General features: G+C 35.5%; 1 protein-coding gene across 1 annotated transcript in view; it reads left to right on the top strand.

Moving 5' to 3' along the window:
- LOC150105249 (ciliogenesis-associated TTC17-interacting protein-like) overlaps positions 1-21,631 on the top strand; it is a 203,974-nt gene that overhangs the window by 86,952 nt on the left and 95,391 nt on the right. Inside the window, exon 5 of the mRNA XM_090393916.1 lies at positions 14,184-14,428. Coding sequence (XP_090250042.1) covers positions 14,184-14,428 — 245 coding nt within the window. The remainder of the gene's footprint in view (positions 1-14,183; positions 14,429-21,631) is intronic.

The raw sequence follows: 21,631 nt of genomic DNA, 5'->3' as shown, positions 1-21,631 counted from the left end.
GAATGTGCCAGGGAGTTGACACCTGTCTCGACATATTTTTGTAATATGAGTCTTGCACATAGTCAAGTCCCTAAGGAGGGCAAGATTGTGCCACTTCATAAAGGAGGTGATCGAACTTGAGCATCAAACTATAGGCAGGCCTTTCTGTGTGTCAGATGTTGTGGTTAAGTTGTTTCAGAAGCTTGTAAGAACTAAGATCCATAGTTGGGTTGACAAGAATGGTGTTATTTGATGACAGCATGGATTTGCTAAAGACAGGTCATGTTTTAGTAATCTACTTACTTATTACAATAAAGTGACTGCTTACTTGGACAGAGAAGAAGGATACACAGTAATATACTTAGATTTTGCAAAGGCTTTTGATAAAGCCTTTTGATAATAATGATTTATCAAGATAAATTGATAGTCAAACTAGAGCAGATGGGGTTGGATATTAGATAATTGCATTGGATTGGAGACTGGCTATCTGATAGGTATCAACAAGTTATGTATGGGGGGGAGTGATATCTAGAACTGTTAGCTCAATATTGCAAAGTGCAATGTTTTGAGATTTGGTAAGCAACGATGGGATGCAAAGTATATGTTTGGTGGGGAAATTTTAAGGGAGTGCTGGAAATGAGAGATCTAGGAGTGATGGTTGACATGGTCCTGAAATTCAAGGGCCACGTTGCAGAAGTTGTGAAGATGTCACATTGGATAATGGCAATGGAGGACCCTAGCATGTAGAAATAGAGAGGTTATGATGCCATTGTAAGGGGCTTTGATCAGGCCTCATACAGATTATCGTTCACAGATTTGGTCACCGGGTTTTCATGGTGATGAGGATAAATTGGAAAAGGGCAGAAAAGTTTCACAAAGGTGATCTTTTGAATGTGGAATATGAAGATAGATTGAGAGAATATAAGTTGCAGAGAATCGTGAATAGGAGGAAGAGGGGCGGAATATGATTGAGACATGTAAGCTAATCAGGGATTGTTATCAGTTTGACATGAAAGAGAATTTTCATATAATGGGAGTGGAGTAGAACAAGAGGCCATTGTTGGAAACTGTATAAGGAGGGTGTGGGCAGAGGAGTGTAGAGTAGGTTCTTTGCATTTAGAGTGGTTGGTTAGTGAAATGCTCTGCATGAGTGTGTTGTGAATGTAGACACATTAAAGTAGTTTAAAGCATCGTTGGATGAGCTTTGTGTGCAATAATGTGTACCTCCCATGATTAGTCTGACTCCATGGAGGTCAGATGGTAATAATAATAATAATAATAATCTTTTCGTCTAGAGCTAATTATAAATAGGACTGTAAGTAATCGAGTATCTTAACTCTCATGTTAAACTAGGACACCCTTTTTGCTGTAATAAAACTATCTATATACATTTGTTCTCTGATGGTATAAATAGAAAATATAGCTTTGATGTAGCTTTTTTCTTCCACTTGAAGTCAGGCCAGTAGAATAATGGTCAGACAAATGATTCTCTCTTTGGCATACTATTTGAAATGTAATATAGTCTGTGTGTGTGCATGTGCGCGCACAGTATGGTAACGAGAGTATGAAGTGCCTGTAGCAAGTTTCTAACTTGCGTGTCCCTAACCCAACACAAGTGTCTAACTTGCCCCCCACAACCCAAAAATGACCAAAATTTTGAAAAATTTAAATGTAACAAGTTAAATTTTACTGAATGCAATATGTTAAATACTTACTATTAACCCCATCAAAATGAGTTGCAGTGTGTTGCAGAATTTGTGTCTCTAAAGCGGCGTATTGCCGAAATTTAAAAATGCAATATAAAATAGCAGCTTTTTATATTTATTTATTTTTATTTTTTACGTTTTGCATCCGAAACCTAGTTGCACCCATAGTGAGGCGCCTCTTTCTCCACGCCCTCGTTACGGCACTGCGTGTGTACTCCAAATGATGAGCTTAACATGAAGGTCGAAATGTCGGGAAATTAACTATTTCTAACACAGTTGTTGTCTCCATAATTTGTCTGAAGTGAATCTCTACAAGAAGATTTTGAATAGACTTATAGCTTGGACAAATGAGTGGGGTAACAGTTTTCGTATTTGGGAACTTGGAGTTCTGGTAGACAGGGGACTGAAGTTCCAAGGGCACATCACAAGTGTTGCAGAGACTGCACATCATATTGCTGCTATGATAAAATTGCATTTGATGTGTAAGAATAAGGTTTTGGTGGTGCCTCTATATAAAACATTGGTCTGACCACATATGGACTATTGTGCTCAGATTTGGTCATCTAGTTTTCATTGTGATGTGGAAACACTATAGAGCAGTTTCTCAACCTTGTGGTCCATGACAAGGGGACAGGTGGTCCATAGGCAGACTTAAATAAATATATATATCTTAATTATCCAAGCAAAACAAATTAAAATTGAATAAGTAAGTAGAAATTATTAAAATAAAATGATACAAAAAACCCAACAAATAGTGGCCGTATGTTCATAGAATGAACATTCTGCTGCTAATTTGTGGCAGCTACAAATTATTGTAGCTGTAAAAATGACGAGTAATAAAAGAGGGGTGAGGTGAACAACAATATGGTTTTATTGTCTCTGCCTTCTCTTGCTGTTTTGTCAAATTTGAAGTAAGCATGTGTTATCCACATTCAACCAATTGCTTGTTTTTTATTGATTTTTATTATTGAAGGTTTTTCTCCTTTGACCAAGGCTCAGTATATCTTCAGAAGTGCTAAGTGATACTAAGACAAAGTGTGTCATGAGTTAACTCCAGTATTTTTTGGAAACGTTTTTTTAAATAATGGAAAAGTGGCTTAAACTAGGACTTTGAAAAGAAAAGCAAATGAAATATTGATAATGTTAGTCCTAATTGTGATACGTGTGTTGAAATGGTGAGTAAATTTCTTAAAGTAGAAAAAACAAGCAGTTCAAAGGGAAAAAAAAATACAGTAGGAAATATAACAGTTCATATTAGGAATTCTGGTTTACTTGGTGTGGAGTTGAAAGTGAACAGAAACCTCAATGTGTTTTGTCTTATGAAGTGTTGTCGAATAAGATCATGAAACCTGAGAAACTCTGACATTTAGAAACTAAACACTGTGATGTAAAAAAATAAGCCAATCGAATTTTTGCAGCGACACTTAGGGACATTAAATCATGGGAAAGATATAGTTTCAGTCATGGATTCGATTAATAGCAAGCACTGGAAGCATCCTATCTCTTAAGTTTGCAAATAGTGAAATTAGGGAAACCTCATTCTATTGTGGAAAATTTTCTACTTCCAGCTATAAAAGATGTGGTAAAAACTATGTTTGGGCAACAAGTTACTAAACTATGTTGATTTGATTTCTCTTTCAAATGACACTGTCAGTCGCAGAATTAATGATGTGGCAGGTGACGCAGAATCTCAGTTAATCGAAAGAGTTAAGAAGAGCCCTTATTATGCGTTACAAATAGATGAGACTACTGATGTTACAAATGATGTGCAGTTAATATGCTACGTAAGATATGTGCATGATAAAAACATTCATGACGATATACTGTTTTGTAGAACTTTATCATCCTAAACAACTGGAGAAGAAATATTTCACACTCTTAATAATTACATAATACACAAAGGGATCCAGTGGGAAAAATGTATGGGCTTCTGTTTGGATGAAGCTCGCGCACTTATAGGCAGGCATAGTGGGGTTGTTTCTAAGATCACGGAAGTAGTTCCGGATATGAATTGGGTACATTGTTTCATACATAGGGAAGCTTTAGCCTCCAAAGGAATGACACCAGAATTTAAAACTGTGCTATACAATGTTGTAAAGCTAGTTAATTTTATTAAGGCTCGACCTTTTTCAGTACTCTGTGATGAAATGGGCAGTATATATATATATATATATATATATATATATGTGTGTGTGTGTGTGTGTGTGTGTGTACAAAGTATTTTACCTTGGGTATAATAAATGTTAAAAATACCAAGCAATTTTAAACCTGGTTTTACTCCATTTCCCAAGTAAGCAAACAAGTCAAGTTTGTGCCTGCAAGTGATGCAAGTCTAGCTGATCCTGCACGTAGTGCAAGACCAAGGCAACTTGTGGTAAAGGTGGCATAAGCTCTGATCACTAATCTTAATATTTACCCTTAATGCCAAAACACATCTCCAAGAAGGGGATGCATGATGTTTTGTATTAAAGGCAAGGGGCCACTACCCAGACCGGTTTCGACCTTTATTGAGGTCTCATCAGTGGGAGCTAGGCTAGAAATACCAAGATTTAGTAATACAGAGCTTATAAGTATTTTACCAGAACAAGTTGCCATAAGGTGTTTTAACCTTATTAAATAAAAATCTCTGGAGGAGATATAAACGTAGAAAGTATTTTACCTTGGGTATAATAAATGTTAAAAATACCAAGCAATTTTAAACCTGGTTTTACTCCATTTCCCAAGTGAGCAAACTTTTGCTTCATTCTGAAATTCGCTGGCTTTCCAGGGGCAAAGTACTAAGAAGATTAGTTTAATTAAGGCACAAAGTTTTATTGATTTGTAAATGAATGTAATTTTGATTTTAATCGAAATTAAATTAACTAAATTAACTAAATTTTTCCCTTCAGGGAAATTCTTTAACTTTTCTACAACAAAATAAAGGCAATAGAGAAAAAGCTGGTGTTATGGATTAGTTATGTAAAACAGCACTTCCCAAACTGTGGTCCGTAGCCCCCTTGGGGGTCACAAGTTTTGTTGAGGGGCCTGTGAAATAATGAAAACAAATTTGAAACGTTTTAAGACTAAGTAGTTCTTTTTTTTTAATCTTAAAAAAAAAACATATTTAATTTCTATTATTTATTTATTTATTTTGTTATTTTTTATATTTTAATGGAAAAATCATACATTGGTGTTGGTTCACAAATTTTGCTTCCTGCGTATTTCGCCGCTTAATGAATGTTAGTAAATATATGCTCGTTCGTATAAGTTTCATTTCAAAGGTAAGAAGCACAAAAAAGCTTACAAACGCAAAATCTTGAATATAAATTGTGCTGAATATAAATACAATAAATATTGTAATAATATGTGTCTGTATTATGATTTTTTTTTCAATGGGGGGGGGGTTTGAAATATTTTAATTTTTCCAAAGGGGACCTCTACATCCATAAGTTTGGGAAGCACTGATGTAAAAGGCAGACAATTTGCATCTTTTCCAACATTGGAAACCTTTTTTAGTAGAAAATGATATTTTTGTTGATTCTAAGTTTCTAGAAAGGGTTTGTGACCACCTCAAAACTCTGAAACAGAATTTTGAAACATATTATTCAAATAACTTCTATAAGAAATTTCTGTGTGTTTGCAATCCATTTCATGCTTACAGTTACAAGAACGATCTTTCGTTATCGAAAAAAGAACAATTAATTCAGCTTTTAAGTGAATAGTGGGCTTAATAAAATGCAATTCCGTGATCTTGGTTTGGCTTGATTCTGGATCTCGCGTTCAATGAAAAGTGAATTTCCCTAATTATCTATAGAAGCATTGAAAATCGTAATGCAGTTTTCTACAACTTATGTTTATGAGAAAAGATTTTCATCACTCCTTCAAATATAAACAAAATACAGAAATCATCTTAGTGTGTGTGCCGATCTTCGACTGAAGTTGAGATATCCAGTAACTCTGCAAGGGCCGAGTATCTCAACCATCTCATTAAAAGTAAGTAGTAACATAATTATATCATATTATTTATTTGTTTAATAAAAATGAAAACTTTGTTCAATAATGATACACTCTTAATCGTTTACTTCCAGTTTAATTAATTATGTTTCCATATGTAATAAAAAATGCTTTTAGATTTATCATGTCAAAAATGGCACAGTTTTTCCCAAATGTTTCTAATTCTCACATAGGTTTTTAAAAAAATTACATATCTTAGTGGTCCATATAACTGTTTTAGGCATTTTACTGGTTGGACTTAGAAAGGTTGAGAAACGCTGCTATAGAGGGTCTAAAGACAAATGACCAAAGTGATATCAGGACTCTCGAGTGTTGGTTATGAAGAGCTTTTGAGGGAATGTGGATTAGAGGTTGGTGGATAGGGGGAAAAGAGGAGTTATGATACAGACCTTCAAGTTAAATGATTCTTTCGGATTAATCCAGAAAGACATAAAAATAGTGAACGTTAAGATGGGAAGAACGAGAAACCATCCCTGGAAGTTGCATAAAGATGTGGCGAAGACGGATGTAACGAGTCAGTTTTTTACATGGAGAGTTGTTAGTGAGTAAATGCTTTGCTGGAGTACATTGTGAATGCAAGTAGTGTGAATAACTTCAAAGCTCGTTACGTTACCCACTCGTTGTTTGAGAGGGTCTCCCATGATTAGGTTATCAAAATAATTTTTTTTAAACACTTCATTATGTCTTGCATACATATAATAATTACATTAAATTTTGTAATTTCTATAATTTTATAAAAATTCTAAAAATTACATACATATAATAATAGTATTTTTTTTTTAATTAAATGATTTTTATTATTAAAATTATGATTGCATATTATGCATTTACAAAACATGCTGTTCTAGTTTTTTTTAAACAATGAATTTCATACAAATTTTCTTTTTTTTATATAATGTGTTAATAATAGTTACTATAGATGGTAATTTATAGTTTGCAATTGAATAAGATCACATTTTTAACAGCATTTACAGTATAACAATATGTTATATTTTACAATTTTTGCTTTTAATATATTTTTATAATTTTTTTTTATTCTTTAATTCCTATATATTTTATTATTATTATATTATTATTATTATTATTATTATTCTAAGAAACATTTACATCAAAGAATTAATTAAATAATTTTTTTATTTTATTTTAACAGCATTTATAGGGTAACAGTAAGTTATTATTATTATTATTATTACGGGCAACTCCAGGGAGTCATTAGACTCATCGAGGGAGGCCCCAAATCATTTTCATCACAACTATTCGACATTCATACAGTATCTATCATACCTCGCCTTAAACTCATTCACTGTCACAGCATCCACCACAGACTCAGGGAGCGCATTCCACTCATTCACTACTCTAAAAGTAAAGAACCCAGCTCTAACACCTTTACTAACCACACTTTTGCCCAGTTTCCATGGATGTCCCCTAGTCCTCCCACAACCAGCCCTGTTCTCAAAAATATCTTCTGAATTAATTTTATAGAAACCCCAGTAATTTGAATGTCTCAATCATATCTCCCCTCCTCCGCCTTCAACCAATTTTTGCAACCCACAAATCCTCAACCTGTTCTCATACGGTTCATTCCACAGACCTGCTATCATCTTGGTCACTCGCCTCTGGATCCTCTCCACCTCCTCCCCATCAAGAAGAAACCTAGGTGACCAAATCTGAGCACAGTAGTCGAGATGAGGTCTTATCAAGGCTCGATACAGAGGAACAATAACCTGCTTGTCTCTGCTTGTCAACGTATTCTTCAGCAACCAAGTGATTTGATGAGCTGATTTGGCCACTTTTGCAATGTGTCCCCTAAATTTCAATTCCTTATCCACCAACACTCCTAAATCTCGTGCCTCATCAATTTCCTGGAGCACGGTTCCACCAATGCAGTAAACTGCCTCCCATCTTTTCACCCCAAAATGCATAACCTTACATTTTGCCACATTAAATTGACATCCATTCTCCCTAGCCCAGACCTCCAATCTATCCAAATCATCCTGCAAAATTTTGACGTCATCTGCATTCACTATTGCCCTACCCAACTTCGCATCATCCGCAAACAAATGAACTGTTCCTCTCAGATCCTTTCCTATATCATTTATGAACAAATTAAACAGCAGTGGTCCAAGAACAGATCCTTGTGGTACACCACTAGTCACAGGCCGTCTTGTGGACTCTACTCCTGAGTAAACCACTCTCTGATATCTCTCCGTCAACCACCCTCCTATCCATCTCACCAACCCTATGTCCATTCCCATATGCTGCAATTTACTGATTAGAATTCCATGTGGTATCCTGTCAAAGGCCTTAGCAAGGTCCAGCAGAATCACTGTAAACCCATTACCCTTATCCAGTTCAGCCGTCACTGTGTTATAATATGTGAGCAAGTTACTGAGGCATGACCTACCCTTCACAAAACCATGCTGTCCCCGATACAGTATCCCATTTTCTTCTATCCAATCTTGTATTTTCCTCTTGACTATTTTCTCTAAGACCTTGATAATGATTCCTGTTATGCTGATTGGCCGGTAATTTTCAACAGCAGCCTTGGAACCACCTTTGTGCAGTGGAACTATTTTCCCCTCTTTCCACCCCCTTGGGACTGACCCAGTCCTGAGGCTCAAATTAAACATAATGGTCAAGGGCACTGACAATTCTTTGGCCGCTTCACGTACGACACGAGCTGGTATACCATCCAATCCCACAGATGTATTGGCATTGAGGTTCTGTAATAGACTAGTTACCTCTACCTCATTCATCACAATTCCAGTATAAGCTGTTGGTTCCTCCATTTCCGCAAAGCCACCACCTGGATGATATACTCTTGCAAAGTGCTCGCTCAGTAATTCCACAACATCGACTGATTCAGTTACCTCCCTACCCTCAGCATTTTTTAAGATCATTCTACCATGAGCATTTTTCCTTTTACTTGAAACATATTGAAAAAACTGTTTGGGATTCTCTTTAGCCTGCATGGCCAATTTCCTTTCGTAATCTGCTTTTGCTTTTCTTACCACCCTTATATATATTTAACAATTTTTGCTTTAATGTATTTGAGCTCTGTGTAATTACTTCAGTGTAATAAATATATATATATATATATATATATATATATATATATATATATATATATCACTAATCTTAATATTTACCCTTAATGCAAAGCACATCTCCTGAAGGAGATGTATGATGCTTTGTATTAAAGGCAAGGGGCCACTACCCAGACCAGTTTCGACCTTTCTTGAGGTCTCATCAGTGGAAGCCAGGCTAGAAATACCAAGATTTAGTAATACAGAGCTTATAAGTATTTTACCAGAACAAGTTACCATAAGGTGTTTTAACCTTATATCTCCTCCTGACATTTTTATGTAATAAGTGTAATAAGTATTTTACCTTGGGTATAATAAATGTTAAAGATACCAAGCTATTTTAAACCTGGTTTTACTCCATTTCCCAAGTAAGCAAACAAACAAGTCAAGTTTGCACCTGCAAGTGTTGCAAGTCTAGCTGATCATGCACATAGTATTACTAAATCTGTATTACTAAATCTTGGTATTTCTAACCTGGCTCCCACTGATGAGACCTCAAGAAAGGTCGAAACCGGTCTGGGTAGTCGGCCCTTGCCTTTAATACAAAGTATCATACATCTCCTCCAGGAGATGTGCTTTGCATTAAGGGTAAATATTAAGATTAGTGATCAGAGCTTATTCTACTTTTACCATGAGTTGCCTTGGTCTTGCACTGACGTGCAGGATCAGCTAGACTTGCAACACTTGCAGGTGCAAACTTGACTTGTTTGTCTGTTTGCTTACTTGGGAAATGGAGTAAAACCAGGTTTAAAATAGCTTGGTATCTTTTAACATATATATATATATATATTTTTATTTATTTTTTTATTTTTTATTGATTTGATTGCTGTGCTGGAAGTAGGCTGATGTTTGGGAGGTCAAATGAATGATCTGAAAGGGCTGATCAAAGTGAAATTGCCGATATATTCTGGTGTTATTACATCTGTCTTGATGGTTCACATTCATTTTTATAGTGGTCTTTTTTTTTTAACTAATTAGGAGACTTTTTTTTCACTGTGGCAGCCTTTGTATGTCTTCTGAGCTTTTAATTTGTATCTGCTTTGAAATTTGTGACTTTCTTAATAATATCTTTGCATCTCTGATCCACAAAAATTGGTAATTTTTTCTGTTTTTGCTTTTCTTGCTTGGTACAACAGATTCTGGTTGAATGGTGTTAAATATTCAGGTAGGAAGATTAGTGTATTGTCTTGCAATGCATTCAAGTCCTTGGTAACTGTTTTTTTCTGTCTGCTGGCTTTTATGAGATTGTCTCTTGTGGACTTTCTTGTAAGACGAACTATGACTGGTGCAGGTCGTGGCAAGCCATGTTTTTTGCTCTTCCTAAGAATCCGATTTATAGTCTGAATGTCATTAAGCTGTATGGGGATATCAATTTCATGGCCTAATTTTAAAACTATGTCTCCAAGGCTTTCTGTAGGTGCAGTTTCAGGAAAACCGTTTATGACAAGATCTTCTTTATCTTGTTGCTGATTTAAACATTCGTATTATAGTTTTAGAGAATGAACTTCTTGACGGAGTTCGGATGTCTCTTTCATCAAATTGTGTTGCCTGCCATTTAGTGCGTTAATGCTGATTTTAATGTCTTTTATCATTTGCAACACTTCTATCACTGCTAAATTATTATATGTGACCAAATCTTCATATTCGCTAGTTATTTGTTTGTTCTGTTTGTCAAAGAGTTCTTGCACCAGATCTACTAAGCTGGCTTTTATAGTCTCTAGACCTTTTTCTATTAGTATATTTATAGAGTTGAAATTATAGGATTCACCTGTGTTTTTTTGTCTGTTCAGTTTGTCGTCTGATTTTGCCTCCGGTATAATTGGCTGGCTGCGTCATAGGTGGCTGCCTTAGGTGCGTTTCTTCATTCTTCCTGCAGAGTAGGCATTTCCATTCTTCACATGTTGCATTGGATTTACGTTGCCAGGTTGTTTCTGAAAAGCCGGCACATTTTTAGTGTAGAATCCTACTGCATTTCGTACAGGTTATATTATTTCCATCGGACAATAAATCCTCCAGGCAATTATACACTTCATGACTTACCTTTCTTCCCTTTTGCAATTGTGGCGTGATCGTGAAGATGACAACGTCCTTTGTTCTTCGCTCATTGTTGACCACAATCCTTTCTGTTCACTTTTCAACACTTCAAAATTTGGTTTCTTCTTAGCCGGTTTCGGTGAATTTTATATCACTGTCTTCGGCGTGACAAGTAGAGTTACTTGGGAACACTTTCAAATTAAAAACAGGAGTTGGAACCACTTTAAAACTATAAAAAAATGGGAACAGCGATGTCACCGTGTGCCTGTTTGTATGCCTACACAGCACCCTCTGTTGCTGGTGGAAATAAGAGTAGAAATAAGATCTGGATGTGATGGTGGATAGGGATCTAAAATTTAAAGGACACAATTGTAAGAATTGCAAGGACAACACAATGAATTCTGGTGATGCAGAGAACCTTGTAGAAGTTCTGGTTCCACTGTATAAGGCGATGATTACTCCACCTAGGAAACAATTATGTCAGATTTCATCACATGGTTTTTAAATGGTTGAAGAGTTATTGGAAAGATCCAGACAGGATTGATTAAGGTGGTTTCTGGTCTTGGAAAGGTTGAGAAGATGCAGTTTACAGAATATAATGGATAAGTGGAGGTGGAGTGATATGTAGAGGTATAAAAATTATTAAGGGGTCCTTATCAGATTAATATTGAAGGGGTTTTTCATAGAATGGTGGGAGATGGGAGAAAACAAGAGTTCATCCCTGGAAGTTGTATGAGGTGGTTTTGAGCAAAGGAGTGAGAAACAGGTTTATTGAATTCATTTTTGAAATTATTGATTCTACAACCGTCTTAAAATAACTATTTTTATTATCCCGACGTTTCGATCTTCATATCAAGATCATCATCTGGAGCATACATAAATATACAAGACAAGCTGCGTTACATTTCGAACCGTAAGCTAAAGAAACAATGATTTGATCACATGCTACTCACTGTTCCATATAAAATGTTCCATATAAAAGTTAGCAATCGTTAGCAACCAATTGCTAACTTTTATATGGAAAATTTTGAACAACTTGCTTTAGGTTCCTCCCCTTTAAAACCCAAAGTCTGGCTTAGATACGTTGATGATGTTTTCGGGATCTGGTCTCATGGCCGCCAGACACTAGACACATTCCTAGTGTGTGGAATGTGTCTAGTGTCTCCTCACAAACGCATACAGTTCACAATTGAGATTGAAAAACATAACACACTGCCATTTCTAGATACACTTGTCACACATCTCTTCCTTCTGCCAATCTTTCCTTCATTGTTTACCGGAAACCGACACATACTGGCCAATATATTCACATAAACTCCTACCAACAACACAAAAACTAGGTGTCATCAATACCCTAAAAAACAGGGCTCTGAAGATCTGCTCCAATGAACAGGCACTGAAAAACGAATTTAAAGTAATCAGCAATACTTTTCAAAAAAAATGGATGCAGCCAAAACACTATTAACAAAATTCTCTACAAGACTTCAATTAAAAAAAAACTAAGACAAATCAGACTACAGTAAAACTATAACCATTCCCTACATTAAAGGAACATCGGACAAAATAAACATAGTACTACAAAAATACAACTTCAAAGCCACCTTCAAACCTCCTGCAAAATTAAAAAGCTTACTCAACTCATCCAAAGACCCACTCCCTCCTCTGGCCCACCCTGGAGTATACCGTATTTACTGCACCTGCAACATACCATACATAGGAGAAACAGGATGCATAATTCCGATCAGACAAAAAGAACATAAACGACCCATCAAATATAATAATTATGGTGAAGCTGGCCTTTCTGATCATGCCCTGAACACCTTACATAGAATTGACTGAAAAAGCACTAGTTGTCTACATCACACCAAAACATGGTATGAATGCAAATTTAAGGAAGCTTGTGAGATTGTTATCAACCACCCCAATCTAAACAATAATGATGGTCTAAAATTTTCATACATATAGAAGGCATATATTCGTCCCACGAATCCTTCCTCTCTAAGAACAACTATAAACAGGACTGTAGAAAATCCAGGATCCTAAATCTAAAATAACAACTTTAATACTAAAAAATAGGACATCACTGTTAAAGAAAAAATCTATAAGAAAGAAGGTTTATTCATATTGTAATTTATAAATATTTTTATTTATTTATTTATTTTTAAATCAAAAATAACAATTGTAATAATAGAAATAGGATATCACTGTTACTGGAAGGAAAACCATCTGCGAGTAAGAATGTTTATTCATGTAATCATAAATTAAATCTAGCTTGATTTAATTATTATTTTTTTATTTATTTTTTATTTATTATTTTTTTTTTCACTAGAGGTCATGCCAGTGATAACATGTGATCAAATTATTGTTTCTCTAGCTTATGGTTTGAAATGTAATGCAGTTTGTCTTGTATATTTATGTATGCTCAAGATGATGATCTTGATATGAAGATCGAAATGTCGGGATAATAAAAAGAGTTATTTTAAGACGGTTGTAGAATCCATAATTTCAAAAATGAATGCTGATCACCGTGTAACAATGAAAGAAAGGTTTATTGCATGGAGAGAGGTGAATGCAGTACATGAGTGTGGTATCTGAAGAGAATGTGAATGTATTTAAGACATGGTAGAATGAGCTGTGTCTATGAGGGGGACCTCTCACAATGACTGACTCCATTGGAGGTTTGAAGATAATTATAAATGTATGAAGAACATGTTTCAGCTTTTTTCAGGAAGTAGCAGGGCTTTTTCTTCCGGAAACTCGGGTTTTCATCCTGTGTACAGAAATCTGTCTTCAGAACGCAGACAATTTATAGACAAACAATACTGTTGTTGCTGATGATGGGTGGTAGATGGCATTGATGGTAGTAGTGTTGTAGTAGGAGAAGTAAGTAGTTGTGGAGAGAGTGAAATGTGTTTAGCGAAGTGGAGTGGAATGCCCTCCGGCAAGGAGTCCTTGGACTTCCTGGATGTGTAACATAATAATAATATATTTATATGCAGTATTGCACTCGTGTCATGGAAGCCAGGTAAGTAGTCTGATTTGGTCTGATTCATGAATAATATGAAATTAATGGATTCTTAACAATAATTAATTATGTTACAAGTAGAGAATAACTGCCCATGTGGGAATAACTGTTGGAATTATTTATTCCTCAATGGATAGTTTAGTTATCCATCATATTTACAAGAGCAGTAGATAGTGAGTAACTTAATGTAGATTTAAACTTACTGATCCTACCTTCTTTTTCTTTATTTTTTGCCTCTTGCTTTTTACTGCATTTCTAATTCTGTGTATCATAATACATTGTGTTTTTGTGTTTGTTTTGTGTGATTAATTAAAATTGATTTCCACATTATAACAGTGTTTTCATTCTGTATTTTTTTAGTTATCAGTGAAGTGAGTGAAATTCTCTTTTCCGATAACCTGTCAATTTATTCTTCATCAGAACAAAAAATAGGCTACTGTGCTTATACAGTTCAGGCAGTGACATATAAGGATGATGCACACTGTTTGTTGGTTCATGTTACCTCATCTTTAGATATGAATGGAAGTATTTATAATAGTTTAATTGCATCATATGTGTCACTTAATTTAGACACTTATGAACATAGACAATATGACTATATTCAAGTAAGTTTCATTAGATTTTTCTGCCTCTTTCATTTTTAATAATAAAACCTGAATGGATGAATGGAATCAAAAGAGTCATCTGAGAAGGCCCTACTCAAAAGATAAGACACCTGTTGTATTTCATAATAAATTTAGTTTAATCCTTTATCCAAGTGTGAGCAAACAAAGTTTGCACCTGAAAGTATCTTCAGGACTGGGGTAAGGTAGTGCAACACCAGGATGACTCCTTGCAAAGGTGGAGCAAGCTACTAACAATCCTATCTCAGTATCTCCCATAATGCAAAACACATCTCCTTGCGGATATGTCTAATGTTATGCATTAAGGGAATGGCCACTTCCCTTAATGCTAGAGTTGTGGTGCTGATGGCTTAAGGTCATCTGTACTAGTCCTCGCATTCTCTGCAGCAGAATACTGTGCCCCTGTGTGGGAAAGAAGTGCGCACACTAACATTATAGATACCCAGCTAAACTCTACCATGGGCACAATTAGCAGGACGCTGAGGAGCACCCCTCTTCCCTGGCTGCCTGTCCTATCTAACATTGCTCCACCAAACATGCAGAGAAGACAAGCCTCAATTAAAGTATTTAATTAAAATAATGAGCAACCCACTCCTGCCCCTGCACCAGGCTCTCATAAATCCACCTAGTCTTGGCCTAAAATCAAGAAACCTTTTCTAGTCCATGGACAAAAACTCTCTTCAGCTGCCTTACCATCAATACCTGACACATGGAGAAAACACTGGTCCAAGAATTTTCCAACAGATAGTTTCCTGGTTGAAGATCCCTATGCTCTGCAGCCTGGTTTTGTCCTTCATAGGAAGATTTAGTCATCCACCAGCAGAATCAGAACTAACCATGGCAGATGTGGCTACCTACTACATAAATGGAGACTATAGACCACCCTTATTGTGACTGTTCCCCTGTGGCCCAGACAATCACTCATATTGTGAATGACTCCCCAAGGCTCCAATTTCATGGTAGTGACCTCCAGGACATCTACGAGGTGACAGATGAGGCCCTGGATTGGCTTTCTGGTCTGGACATTGACTTGTAGCTGCTTTTGCCATAAGAATAAATAAATAAATTGTTAAAAGCAACCATAATAATACTAAATCAAGGGTACCTCTTGACAAATCCATGCTTGTCTGCATAAATAATATTGACCTCATCTGCATAATTCTGTACGAGTTCCAACGAATTTCTCAAAAATCTTAACTATAGAAGAAATACAAACTGCCCAATAGATTGATACCTTCATTCTACAAACAGCTTTATTCAATAGCATTATCTTGCCCTCATTCCACTCTTCAGCAACATGCCCTATTTCAAGACTTTCATTAAGCAGTCAGGTTAATGGCATGGTCAGTTCCACAGCACATTCCCTGAAAACACCTAGAAAGTTCCATCTAGTCTCCTTGGATGACATCTAGTGTACTCAGTATTCAGAATGCATTCACTTCTAATACTTCACTCCTCCTTATTCCTCTAGGAATAAACACGTCTTTACCAGGATAAATCATGTTAATAAGTTTGATTATTAAATAGATCAACTGTGTCATCTGCACTGGTCGCTGGAGTCCTCTCTTTCCATCCAGCAAGGTAATCTGTGCCCACAATCATTTTTCCCTCCTACTTGCCATATAGTAAGTTCCTCCTACTTGCCATATAGTAGCAGAGACAACAACTGCACTCCTTCTTGGAGTGCAGTTGTTGTCTCTGCTCATATTCTAATGTTTACCACTGACTATATTAGTTGCCTTCCTAGCCTAAGACATAACCGTGGGAATGCGTTGCCTGATAGAGGTGAGAGCGAGAATGGTCAATGAGTTTAAGGAGTGGTATGATAGACTTGTGTTTCCTAGGAAGGACCTCCTGTGATGAGTCTTTTGACTCCTTGGAGGCCTAAATAATAATAATAATAATCATCATGCAGTTGTGCTTCACCTCTTTCTTTACATGCCTTCCATAATATCAATTTCATCTGAAATTCCTGTTTAATTTGAGCTCTAATCATTCATTTGAATTTAAATCACTTTATACTTCTTCACTTGAGATATACAATCTGCCATTTCTGTCATAGTTTTATCTAAAGTATCTCACTTGCACTTGATCTCTCTTCAAATTCTTTCATCCATGTGCTCTAAGCTGATTTCTAAGTGTATAATAGTTGCCTACCTTATAAGTTCACATAAATTGCTTTGATGCTTCTTCATGCCTATTCATCTCCCAAGTCTGGATTACAGTTGCTCTGACCAACTTGGGACAAATATGAATATCAGTCACATTCAGATCCTCTAATACTATAACTAAGCCCAAAGACCTAAGACAGTTTTTCCTCAAGAAGTCCAAAAATTCAGTTAAATTTCCTTAATACTGTTATGCTGCTGCTTCTGTCCGTTTATATTGCTATAGTTGAAGTTTGCCATAGTGATCACTCACTTTACACTGGCCAAACTAATCAGCCGAAATATCTCATCACCATCTGTATTTCCTGGTCTATAGCAGCATCCCACTAAATATCTTGTCCTATAAACTTCTGTCTTGAACCATATACTCTCAAAGCAGTTAGCACTGTTTCTGCTCATTCAATATCTTGAGAGGGCACACTTTGACTCTTATAATGAGTATCATGCATCACTACATTCACCTTCCCTATCCTGTTGAAATATGCTGTGCCCTTCAGTTTCCTGTCAGAATGTTCTACTCAGTTAACCAAATTGCACTGACACTAATAATCTTTGGAGAGACTGAGAATGCTACAAACTCATTCCCTTTATTCCTAATGCTCCTGGTAATTGCATAAGAATTCATATAGCTATTACTACTCCCCAAATACTTCACCACTCTACAACATAGCACACACACTCTCTCATTTTACAAGCAACTATCCCCACATGACCTGCTGCATTCCTCTTTTGCAATTCTACTCTGTAATCGGCCAGCCTAAAGCCCAAAGTCTGGCTCAGATATGTCAGTGATATTTTCACCATTTGGCCCCATGGCCGTGAAACATTAAATACATTCCTTAGCCACCTGAACAAACAACACAAACATATCCAATTCACGATTGAAATTGAAAACAACCACTCTCTTCCTTTTCTAGACACACTCGTCGCACGTCTTCCCTCAGGTCTTCCTGCAAACCTACACACACAGGCCAGTACATACACAAAAATTCATACCACCACCCAACACAAAAACTAGGAGTCATAAGCACCCTCAAACATAGAACACTACCTATTTGCTCGAATAAACAAGCTCTAAACAAAGAATTTGAAATTATTAACCATACATTTGTAAAAAAAAAAATGACTATAATAAAAAAACAATTCGAGATTCTCCATAAGAATACCACTAAAAACAAAAAAAGATTATAAGAATGGCATAGCCATACCATATGCTAGAGGCATTTCAGAAAAAATAGACAGAATACTACATAAATGAACATCAAGACTATCTTCAAACTCCCAACAAAATTAAGAAATTTACTCAGTTCTTCCAAAGATCCTCTTCCACACCTGGCCCAGCCAGGGGTTTACAAAATCCAATGTACACATAACCTACCCTACATAGGGGAAACAGTACGCACTATCCTAATCAGAAAAGATGAACACAAACGACATATTAAATACCTCCATTATGGAAAAACAGGCCTATTGGACCATAGAACTATGGTATATTGGACTATGGTATATTGGACCAAATATACTATAGAATTGAATGGAAAGGTATCAAGTCCCTACACTGCACCAAAACCTGCTTTGAGAGAAAATTTAAAGAAGCCTGTGAAATGATAAAACACAATCCAAACCTGAATAAAAATGACGGACTAATCATTCCAAGAATGTGGAGGACCCATCTGCAACTCTTATAGCAACCAGAACAAGCCCAGAAGAAAATCTCGATACTAGAGGACTATTAGAAATGTTTAATGTAGTTCTGTTTTTAATTTATTCTTATATTTATTTATTAATTTTTTTAAACTTTATTTATTTATTATAAATATACATTTATTTTTCATTTCCCACTAGAGGTCAGGCTAGATAAAAGATTAATAAGCAGCTTAGTTTCATTTTACCTTGTACAGTACAGTGCAGTAGCACGTAACGTGTTTCTTATACATACGTATTTTTCTGATGATGACCTGAATACAGCGGTCCAAACGTCAATTGTTACTTTCTGATATTAAGTATAGTAATTATTTTAACTTGTTTTGTCTTCATAAATTCTTAACCATGAATGTTAACCACCATGTAACCTTAAGACTGAATTAAAAGAAAAACACCTTGCAATTCTAGTTTCCCTGTCCTAAAATGCTGACTTGTCCAGAAAACAATATTCTCTCCAAATGTTCTCTCCTTCTGTGTTCAGATCAATCCATTTTTTTTTATAGCTCTCCTCCATCCTTAAATGTACTCTGTATATCTACATATTCCAGACTTTGCTTCCTACACATTCTTACCATCATCTCAATCATTATCATTGCTCTTCTCCATTCTGCATTGTCATACTGAGGCAACATACTCGCAATCTTTCCTCTGACCATTTCAGCTGTGCTATTCCTAACATCTGTTTCGCATCCCTTGCTACACAATTCACACTACCTCTCAGGTCATTTATACCAATCATTATTGATGTTTCAAGGATACTTGTGACATAACGGCTGAATAATATATGCACGTAAACACAAGAAAGATATTTAATTAACCAAATATTTTGGTCTGGAAATAGCAGACCATCTTCAGTGGCACTACAAGAACAGTTTAAAAAAAAAAAATAACAAGGTGGAATACTTAACAATAGATCATTTAAAAATAAAACAAACCACGTGATGTTATATTAATTAATAATATTAAATAACATAAAATTAATATGAAATAATGAGTTATCCTGATTAGACTTTCCCAGATTTTTGATATAGATATACAGTCATTCCGATTCAGGTTAGGATTATGGAGTAAGGCCTCTACACTTTCTTTGAATAAACGTTCAAATTTATAATGGGATCTATGTAAGAGGCGAATTTTTGACCAAAAGATGTTGTGGTTAGTTTCAATCCCATGCTGAGCCAATCCAGATTTTTCAGGTTTGTTGTGATGAATGGAGAATTGATGTTCTTGGATTCTTTTTTCAAGAGAACGTCCAGTTTGTCCAAAATAGGAGAGATCACAGTTGCAGGGAATTTGATAAACTCCAAGAAGAGATATAGTTGAGCGTTTGTCTTCAGGAGAAGGAAAATGGGAAGATAATTTGTTAATAGGTGAATATGTAGCTGTTAACTCATATTTCTTCAGAATTTCTCTAGTTCCTTTCTAAAAAAAAACTCCTCAGATTTCTTAGAAAAATTAAAAAATGTCTCATTGCAACCTACAGATCTTATGGTGAGCTTTGATATAGAATCTTTATATACAAATGTACCTCTCAAGGAGACTTTAAAATTACTTACTGACATCATTCCAGAAGACGTTATAAAACTATTCGATTTCGTAATACACTCTGGGTATTTCTTATGTCAAAACAAATTTTACAGCCAAGTAGAAGGAACAGCCATGGGTAGTCCTCTCTCTCCTGCTTTAGCCAACTTTTATTTAGAACATCTAGAAAAAGTCCTCATCTTCCCTCAATCATCTTTTTGGGTAAGATATATAGATGACATCTTTACTGTATGGCTGCACAACAAAGACTCCTTACCTTTTTACTATGGAAATGGAAGAAAACAACCAGTTATCTTTTTTAGACATTCTCCTCATCTGGTCACCTTCAAATACTCTTACAACTACAGTTTACAGGAAACCAACTTCACAGGTCTTTATATTCTTAAAGAATCAGCCCATCATCCTTGTCAAAAAACAGGAATCATAAAATGTCTAATCAGAAGAGCCAAAACTAATTGTTCTACTTCTAATTTTCTACAGAAAGAACTTTCTACTATCCAACAACACATGAAACTTGATGGCTTTTCCGAAAAGAGTACTCAACATCTTCTCGATTCTTATAATCCACTACAAAACAACGAAGATTCAACACGTCGAGTTCCAATTCCTTACATCTCTGGGATTTCAGAACCTATCGCAAGAATTCTGAAGAAATATGAGTTAACAGCTACGTATTCACCTATTAACAAATTATCTTCCCATTTATCTTTTCCTAAAGACAAGTGCTCAATTATATCTCTTCTTCTTGGAGTTTATCAAATTCTCTGCAACTGTGATCTCTCCTATTTTGGACAAACTGGACGTTCTCTTGAAAAAAGAATCCAAGAACATCAATCCTCCATTCATCACAACAAACCTGAAAAATCTGGATTGACTCAGCATGAGATTGAAACTAACCACAACATCCTTTGGTCAAAAACTCGCCTCTTACATAGATCCCATTATAAATTTGAACATTTATTCAAAGAAAGCATAGAGGCCTTACTCCAGCATCCTAACCTGAATCAGAATGACTAATATCTATATCAAAAATCTAGGAAAGTCTAATCAGGATAACTCATTAATTCATATTAATTTTGTTATTTAATATTATTAATTAATATCTTTATTTCAATCATGTCTCTGCTTACAAATATTCCCTTTAATACTTAGTGATATAACATCACTCAGCTTGTTCTATTTTTAAATGATCTATTGTTAGTATTCCACCTTGTATTTTTTTTTTTTTTTTAAAACTGTTCTTGTAGTGCCACTGAAGATGGTCTGCTATTTCCAGACCAAAATATTTGGTTAATTAAATATCTTTCTTGTGTTTATGTGCATATATTATCCAATCATTATTATCATCATCTCCTCTACATTTTAATCTCACTTTATTGCCATCACTATACTCTCCATCATTCCCTTTATTTACCACTAGATTCTGAGTTTAAATCAGATTTAATTTGCTAGTCTTATATTGCAGAAACCTTGGCTAGTACGAGCAAGTTAACAGACACAATACTCTGTGGTGTATGCCAATACAAATGGACGAAGCCATATCACTGAGTGTGTTTGACAATAACAACCTCTCCTGACTTAATAGTGACACAATACCTTGGCTATATTTCCCATTTGTATTCTGCAATACCTACAATCTGCTCACTGTAATTATTTCACTGTTCATGTGGAATGTCAAAGCAAACAGATATTGTTGTAATTTGCACCACATCCTCACAAAACTTGTGTTCTTTTATATGGATGCCAATGTGGAAAGTTGACTAGAATG

This window comes from Typopeltis vanoorti, chromosome 6 (assembly GCF_054136105.1).
Source record: "Typopeltis vanoorti isolate ZY-2024b chromosome 6, IOZ_Tvanoo_1.0, whole genome shotgun sequence".
Classification (NCBI taxonomy): Eukaryota; Metazoa; Arthropoda; class Arachnida; order Uropygi; family Thelyphonidae; genus Typopeltis; species Typopeltis vanoorti.
Note: the sequence above shows the minus strand (reverse complement) of the source record. Positions and strands in the feature narration are given on the sequence as shown.